This window comes from Rhagoletis zephyria, unplaced genomic scaffold, assembly GCF_001687245.7.
Source record: "Rhagoletis zephyria isolate East Lansing unplaced genomic scaffold, Rhagoletis_zephyria_1.1 Rzeph_scaffold_12362, whole genome shotgun sequence".
Classification (NCBI taxonomy): Eukaryota; Metazoa; Arthropoda; class Insecta; order Diptera; family Tephritidae; genus Rhagoletis; species Rhagoletis zephyria.
The window spans coordinates 3,493-12,619 of NW_016169436.1; the positions used below are offsets into that span (position 1 = coordinate 3,493).

Consider the following 9,127-nt stretch of genomic DNA (forward strand, 5'->3'; position numbering starts at 1 on the left):
TAATTAGCTGATCGCAAGTGTATGTATGTACATATACATACTAATTTTTTGCTCTTCGGAAAATGTTTGTCATCAGACTTTGCAGATAATGCGAAGCCAGTATATTTGTGTTTAATTGTTAATTGCTTTTAGGTAAAAATATTTGTATTCTCAGAGGATAGCAGCTGCATAAAGTCTAAACAACATTAAAAAAACAAATAAATTTAAACTGCTGCGAATTTGTTGAAAGTGCAGTTCGCTTGCATAAGTATTTAAATAAATGTCTCGCCAAGTTACAAAATTGTATGACAAAAACTTAAAAATAAATTTTGATTAAACTTATTTATATTACAACTACTACTTACTAGAAAACTAAACCAAAAACGTCTATAACTCAAAAATCTATATTTTTACATACTTCTGTGTATTTTATTATTACAGTATTTATTTAACAAATGGCACGGTTTGAGCCAAGTTGGCATCCCTGCTTCCAATAACTTACAAATATAAAAATGTGAAATATCGAGGGCTTGAATTCATTAATACCCTCTATCTGCAATTTGCACAAAAACTAATTTGTGATTTTAGAAACCATCTGGGACTTATTACCTGTCGTTATATAAGGTAGCATTAATATCACTGATGACAGTTAAAGCTTAGGTGGATTTTTATATCAGAATCTCATCTTTGTGAAAAGTGTGCAGATAGGGGGTATTATTGAATATAAGCCCTCGATGTTTAAAATATATAAAAATTTTATTTCAACGTATACAAAAAATAAATATACCTGCGTTACAGCACGTCGGGAGACGGGGAAGGGGGGGCCGGGGGGCCGCGGCGTAGCGTGACGTGGAGTGAGCGCCGGTCGTGCGGGGTACGCTTGGCGCGAGCGTGAGCGCGATTTTATTTCGTTTTTAAAATGGTAATAATGTCAATTGACTTTATTTCGCACCAGGGTGGGAAGTAAAGTCAATTGAACTTATTTCCGTTGATCTTATTACCTGTCACCTTTCAAAATATAGGTCTTTGAGTTATAGACATTTTTGGTTTAGTTTTCTAGTAAGTCGTAGTTGTAATATAGATAAATTTAATCGAAATTTTAATTTTTGACTGCTTGTTATAAAATTATGTAACTTGGTGAGACATTTATTTAAATACTTGTGCAAGCGAACTGCATTTTCAACAAATTAGCAGCAATTTAAATTTGTTTGTTTTTTAATGTTGTTTAGACTTAACGCGGCTGATATCCCCTGAGTACGCAAATATTTTTACGTAAACGGAATTAACAATTAAACACAAATGTATTGGCTTCGCATTATCTGTAAAGTCTGATGACAAACATTTTCAGAAGAGCAAAAAATTAATATGTATGCATGTATGTACTAGAGCTCTAGATACCCGGGTATCGAGCAATGCGAGTAGCTTAGGGTGATTTAGAGTTGTGATCTAGTGGGTAAGTACTGGAACGGGACACTTGAGGTCAATGAGCTTTGGAACAAAAGAACATTTAATACTCGAGACAAGAACATCAGTATACCATACTTTAAGACTTGACTGTAAATTCCGAAGATATGAAAAAAAATGTAAAAAGCCGACCCGCTATATATATTTTTGTCCAATGTTGTTTTGCAAAAATAATTTGAGCCCATACGACGAACATTGTTTTTTGGTACAGTCTAATGTACATGTTTGCATTATCGTTACTGTCTTAAATTTGCTATAGTCAAAGTCTTAGTCATCAGATACACCTTTTCAAACAATGCACTCGGTATTTACACACAAGAAACATATATGACCTCTATTACGTTTAAAAATATGTTAATTTCGCTTTCAGCTGTGTTAGTATAGATTTTTAAAATCTCATAAAATTTAGCGCAAATATTTAATACGTTATATCCGTTAAGATGAAATTGCATATTCTAGAAATATTTTTAGTCCATAAAAAAATATCTTAAACAAGGCAGTGAAAAAATTACGGCTCAGAACGAAAACTTTGGTTGCTTGGTAAAAAAAAAAAAATTAAATTGCCATCTGAGGTGTTTCAACGACGCGCCCTCTACGAAGCACTGCACTTGCTGCCTAGATGGCATGGAGGGAGATTTCAACAATATAACAATCGCTTGTGAACGTTGGTGTATCTAACCCCATATGCAGATAGATCGAATGGATGCTAAGCAATAGCGTCATAATTTCAACCAGTAACACTATTCTATGCTGCCCTTGGCGGTGGCGTTGAACGACTTTTACTAGAACTCAACAAACAAGCAGTGAAGATTGTCGCATAAGTATTGACAGATTTTATTAAAAAAACTGTAAATTCTAAGAAAAAACACTTTATTTCCAACAAAAAAAACTGTAACCCTCAATAACGAAATTATTTTTCGAATGTTTGGAATACATCGTACCTCTTTTTATTCAAAAGAAAATATGCTGCATTTCTACTTCCAAAAAAATCAAAAGACATATTTTTTAATTTATTCTTTAAAATGTGAAATTATAACAAAACTGTAAATTATACTAGTACATAATTGAAGAAAACTGTAAGCTTGTCTAAACAACTGCGAGTTACAGTCAAAACTATGAATATGGCAACATTGGTGTCCTGTATCTTTTTCGTTGAACAATTAGCGAAATGTTAAAGGGAGCTTTGTTTGTCGACCTCGGAAAGTACTCTTAGCGTCAATCCGAGCCCTCGGAATAACCAAAAAAACGAAAAAAAGACATTAATTGAGTTTAATGAGCTGCTTTGGTTTACGCCAGGTTAAATTATCGCACAACTTTGTGTTTCATGAGGATATTTCTTGCTATAACTTGCTTTACTTTTTGTTTCACGACTCGCACGCTTAATGTCTGACTTAAAGAGTCAGGCTATTGGAGGGCGAGGAAATATAGGCCTTGTTGTGTTCGTGACAGCCATTTAGAATCAGGGATCAATCGGACCACATAACTCCTATACTGGATTTGAAGAAAAACTGCTATAGATCGTAATAGAGGCAGATTAATCGAGGATAATTCTATTACCATTTGTACTATTTGGCGCACTCTTTGATAATTGTTAGATGCTAGAATTTTCCAATCGGAAGAGTTAGGGAACGAGAGAGCTTTGGAATATTGAGTGAAATATTTGAAGGAGTACTCAAACATTTACAGTTTACAGGAATAGCAATAGAAAACGCATTTGAACAACCAACAAATCTGCGAAATTGTAAGACAAATCAAAAACGGAATATCTCAAGAAAAGATGTCGTCCGGTTAACAGCCACAATCATGATACACTGGCGCCCTCGGTGAAATTGCAGCCAAAATAGGCCTCGAGTACAATTTACGGTATCGTACATTATCTTTGGAGATATCCAGCTCTGGTATCTGAAAGGCCAGAAACAATAAGCGAATTCGTTTTGTAAAATCATTTAATGTTGCATTTAAAGAATAAATATGTAGATTCGTCGACAAGTCGAAGCACTTTGAAGACACCTACGAATTGTCCCTGCAGACAATACAAGACCTTCAAGAAAATGGTATCGGGCCCTGGACCAATGCTCTGGCAAAGCTACTGCCAACCGAAGAACAGAAAATCCCATTTCTAAATAAATAATACTCAAAGATGCCGTAATCTTTCTTTTGGTACCTTATCGTGGGCCGGAATTTGGATGAGCTAGGTACATACATACATATATAGCCCGACATAGGTGGTATTTATTTCTTTTGTTTTAAACTTTAATAAGTATTCACTAACCACCATGCGCCACAGAGAAGAGGACAGTGCGCCGCTCTGAAAGATGCCTCTGGAGGTTCTTTTTCATACCAATCGATATTGCGCTATGTCTATTGAGTGGAGCTAGTGCTTTCCCTTAGACTAACAAATTAGGCTTTCAGTATACCTACAACTAAAACAATTAAACTTAATATGCAGAATATGAATGGTTAGCTTCGGCATGTGTCTATATATATTGGAGTTGAAACCTTACAAACTCTGCGAAAACGCGTCGCTACAACCCACTATACTCAACCCAATTTCAATTAGCAATTAATTTGAGCCAAATAGGGCACCTCACTAAACGAATCGTGACAAGAATAAAATATTTATTTTCTCTATTTACAATAATAATTAACATTGTAAGAAGAACATGACGCTAACTGAATAACTGTAACACCTGAAATTGAATTGAAGAAAAATTTTGCGCGACGCAATCAAAGCCAATGCCAAAGCCCAGGTTTAAGTGTCGGCAGTGACAAAGTAAGGCACTGGGCTGATGCCTTTGAAAACGCCTTCTGGTTGAGTCGCGGTGCCATAAATGCGAGGCGGATCGTGTCGCTAACACACCGGTTCTAGCAGGCAAGAAAAACATGCCGAAAAGTGGGTCAACACTTTGGTAACAGCAACATTTTGAGGTTGTATGAGTAAGCGACAAAATCAAGGAGACGAAAGTAAATCAAAATAAAATCAAAAAAACCGGTATGGAAAAATTCGTAAATACCAAAGTGAGAACTATGAAAAGAAATATGATTATGAGTGAGTTTAAATATGAAGGAATTGGTGTTGTTGGTTTTCTTTTTGGGCTTTAGGAGAATGAGTTATTTGTGTGACACTGATGAAAGGGTGCTCAAACTCAAGCACATATGAGAAATAAAGTTTTTTGTGTGTTTAATAATCAGCTGGACTAACTGTAGTTTCTGCACGATACACTTGTAGTTTGAAGTGACAAGTACAATTGAGTTAACAGGTTTCGTTTGCACTATTTACCATTATATTTAGTATATGTAGCACTGCTTTGCTTAAACTTACTTGAGAAAGACTTCCGGATTTGCCAAATAGCTGGCCCAGTCGGCTAGGTAGAGCGTCGCCGACTTGATCCAACGTCTGCGGAATGACTGATTGTTCAGCGAATCGAAAAGTTTGTCATAGTCTAATTTGCCATCGCGGCCCTTGAATCCCTAGAGCACATAAATATAAAATAAGTACGCAAGTCGATTACTAAAGCAAGCAAACAATCGGGTATTAAGGGGAACTACCTTTAAGATTTTGTTCACGCCTGACTTTTCGTACAGCGCATCGGCGAGTTCCGAGTTCGAGAAGTGATCCCACACAACATGTAAATGCTCCAAGAACGGTGGCAACACCCAGGCGTGACCTTTGTGCCTCTCTTGTGTTTGCTGTCCCTCTGGGCCTGCAAACGAGCTAACCGCCTGCATGACCAAGGGCAAGAGACTCATCAAACCGCCGTTATCCTCGGAATCTTCGTCAACTTCGTTCTGACGCATATTTAGATCATCGTGCGTTGAGCGTCTTTGCTGATGATGAGCTTGTCGCTGCTGCTGCTGCTGCTGCTGGCCTCCACCGCCCGTGTTGGCGTTCATAAACACAGAGGCAATTTGTAGTATCGAGTCCAAGCCGATGCCAGCATCATTTCCGCCATTACTACGCGCACCAGCGCCCGCATCTTCCGAGTCTGCATCGCTGTTAGTAAACATTTCGAGCACATTGCCGATGATGGCCGGATCGAAACCACCAGCGCTGCCGCCAGCATTTCCACCATTTTGGCCCGCATTGGCAAGCAAACTGCCGATGCCGGATAATATTTGCATGGCACCGGATGCGGCCGCCTTACCTTGCCCGGCAGAGCCACCGCCGCCAGCGTTGGCCTGCATAAAGCTACCTATGAGAGAGGCGACACCTGCGAGCCCAGCGCCACCGCCTACCCCGCCAGCCGCGCTGGCACCACCATTGCCCGCTTGGTTGTTCAACGCCTCTTGTATGAACATGGAGGCCATATCGAGCAGCGGATTCGCATCATCTTGCTGTTGGCTCGACGACTGGGTAAAGGATACGTGCACGCAAAGCAGCGCCAGCAATAAAACGGCCTTTCGTAGCAGCAACATAGTTGTGTTGCAGCTGCCAATTAGCGACAATGTTGAGAGTAACTTTCACAATATGCACGCAAAAAACAAAGTCTATCACGTTCCGAACTTGCTACACGCGGCTGACTTTTGTCGACCGAACGCGATTGCGCGCAACAACTACCAGCGTTAAAACGTAATATGAATGTATGTATGTATGTATATTTGTAACTATGCCTTACGTCTGTGGCACCAAAATCACAGGTATGTATATGCAAAACACGCAAGCAAACCAGCGACCACGAATTAAAATGCACAAGAAGTAATAGCTACTAGGTAGATATGAAAACGTAGAAGTTAGCACCGCGCATGCGCTAAAGCGTCCGTTTAGTTGGCAAGAAGACAAACTACTGCTAGGTGCTCGTTTCGCATACAGACGTTATACTTTCTTAGGAACTTTCTTTTCACTGTGCAACAGGTAAATGCGAATCACTTCTTTGCCAGCCAGACTACTCGAGACTGCGCCAACGATCTGCGAGAAGCGCGAGCTACTTCATCGGCGCTTGAGTGGAATTGCACTTTCGCACAAACGCCAAACGCTGAGAACAGAGTTGCTGCTTAGTAAGCTATGAATGTCTGGCGACGGCAAAGATACACGTCAGTGCTCAGCAATCTAGCGCTGAGCAGCGTTCCGCCTCAACTTGCAAGCGTACATACTAACTAACTAAATGTGGTTGTGTATCCGGTTGTGTGTGTGTGTTGCAAGCGCTTCTTCAAGCCGAAACCACTCAATTTAAGCGCATAAAGTGGCTCAGATTGGTTATTTTCTTTGCGGTTTACCTACTTTCTTTCAGAATTCCGCTTTTTAACAATTTCGACTTGAACTTCTTAAGCGCGCGCTGAGTGTGAATGCACTTGACGTATATGAACATACTTAGAAATATGTGCAGAAGGTTGCATACATATATATATGTATATATATATATATGGCTAAGTGTTTGACGTGCATAAATTTTGGAAGCCAGGCTTTTTGTTAAAAAAAAAGTACGAAGAGTGTGAAGTTGGTTTCACTCGCATTTTAGGCATTTGGCGTAACCAAATTGACCGAAAAAAGAGTTAACTCAAATCGTTCACCTACTTAATTTTAAGAACACCACAAACTTACGGAGTGGGCGTATTGCAGATAAAAATAAAACGATGGAAAAGGTACTAAAACGTACACCGGAGACTCGACATTGTGGTATCTTTTCGGGAGAGCCCACGGTGATGTACCATCCTGTGGAATCAAAAAGACATCCAAATCTAAATTTCTGCCTCCAGAAATTTCCGCCTCACTCCACACTGTACCATAACTTCTTCTTCTTCTCCTTTGGCTCTGTAACCACCTAAGCGATTTTGGCCGAGTTCAACAAAGCACGCCAGTCGCTTTTGTTCTGTGCCGACTGACGCCAGTTGGTAATTCCAAGAGAAGCAAAGTCCTTCTCCATTTGGTATTTCCATCACAGTGGGGGCCTCCATCTCAGCACCCATTTTTTTAAGCCTACAGGTGGCCTTAAGGACTTCCCCGCGGATCAAAAATTCTAAGTGACGGTGAATTTAGCACTGCATTCAGAGCAGACCCGGGTGTTGTAGGAACAGCTGTCGTAGATCACACTGCCGTTGTTTCTGAAGTCTGCCGCAAGCATATTTCCCACGTTATTGATTAAAGGCCTACACTACCACACCACAGATGTATAGTTAATTACGTTTTACCAAAGGACTGGTCACATTTCCAGGACGATGTTAAGGCTTTGGAGGTATTTTGCTCGGAATAGGATTAAACCAAAATATTTTACTTCGGAAGACATCGTATTTAACATTTCCTGCAGTACGTCTTCGATTGTACCGGAAATGCAAACAAATTTGCATCAGTTAAAGGCCGTCATTTCTCTTATAAGAGATGCGAATATTTGTGCGGACGGTTTGCGAATGTTAGGCATGGGTCTGCTATCTCCGGATCAATACTGGTTTTGTATGAGCTTAGCCCACAGGAAGATCTGAGTTGAACTATGATAGTTCACGTTTCTCCTGTGTTTCCCATTTTGAGAGCCTCCTAGTACGATGCTTTTTCGGAAAGGGGAGATGACGATTTCCACCGCTTCGTGATAAAGTAAGTTGTATTTAGCGCCTGCTTAACTTTATATCCTTCCAGTTGACTTACATGTATGCTAAAGTAGCGCGGTGACATCGTTCTGCCTACAATATAAGGTTATGCTTAGGGTATTTGGCCTGTTATAGCTGAACAAACACTGATTAGAGATAAACTTGTTGTGGTGTTTAACCTGAAGCATTTTCGCCTCATCGTGAGGGCAACCTGGGACGTCGTTAGGTGCCCACTGGTAGTTTGAAGAGGGCAACCTGGGACGTCGTTAGGTGTCCACTGGTAGTTTGAAGAGTGGCAAGTGGGCAGGTTTAGTAGAGACTCGCTGTTCCTTATGGCCCACACTGACGTAGCCTAGTTTATTACTTACCGCCCGGTGGATTCGCATATGACGCGAAGGGTCTCCTTATCTCTTCCCTGAGTGCCAATGGGGAGGATATATGTGGTGGTCGGTATATAGTTCCGTACTTTTCTTTGTTTAAAGGGTTCTGGGCTATTTTAGGGCCATTTGGTAACTAGTTCCAGATCAGTTCGGGACCTGTTCAGGATCATTTTGGGCTTAATTCACCACTATTTGAGGATCATTTTGTGACTAAGACCTGTCACGTAACATTCGATATAAAACGGCGTGGAAACACCTAGCGAGAAATAATAATAATGAAAATCGCGCCTATATCTGTTAAAAGACTTGCGCCATGGCTAACTCCTGTAAACAACTATCTTTTAGACAACCGTTTTGAGGTGCGCTGCGCTGAAGGGGAATGCGGTCTGTGACTAATAGCGAAATTGGTTTTAACTAAATGTGCACTTACTTAGATGTATGAACATATGTACGTATGTAGATTTGTTTATATTCACCTGCATTTTCAACCGGTTTCTTGTGCATCCAATTGCCGCTGCTACGGGCGATGCTGTGGAAAATTTAATTGAAAAGCCAATGCCTTGCATTTTGCTTTCACTGTCATTCCCACCAATTTCGGGCAAAAGATACACATTAAACACAAAATTGCACACCACGCATACATAGTAAATTTTTAATACAACGATCGCGCCGGCGCCACCTTTTGTCCTCCAATCGTGAACTGCTACATCGTAGACATTGCCATGATTTCGCCAATTCGATGCGAATTTGAAGCTAGCAAGTGCAATAGTTATACGCGAGATCTCAAC

The 9,127-nt window shown here is 40.2% G+C and overlaps 1 protein-coding gene across 1 annotated transcript in view; it reads right to left on the reverse strand.

Annotated features, from left to right (window-relative positions):
* The window catches only part of LOC108377591 (uncharacterized), a 9,535-nt gene extending 3,143 nt beyond the window's left edge, over positions 1 to 6,392 (reverse strand). The window contains exons 1-2 of the mRNA XM_017633864.1: positions 4,993 to 6,392; positions 4,766 to 4,914 (exon numbers count right to left, since the gene is read on the reverse strand). Coding sequence (XP_017489353.1) covers positions 4,766 to 4,914; positions 4,993 to 5,859 — 1,016 coding nt within the window. The 5' untranslated portion in view covers positions 5,860 to 6,392. The remainder of the gene's footprint in view (positions 1 to 4,765; positions 4,915 to 4,992) is intronic.
* Positions 6,393 to 9,127: the final 2,735 nt, after the last annotated feature.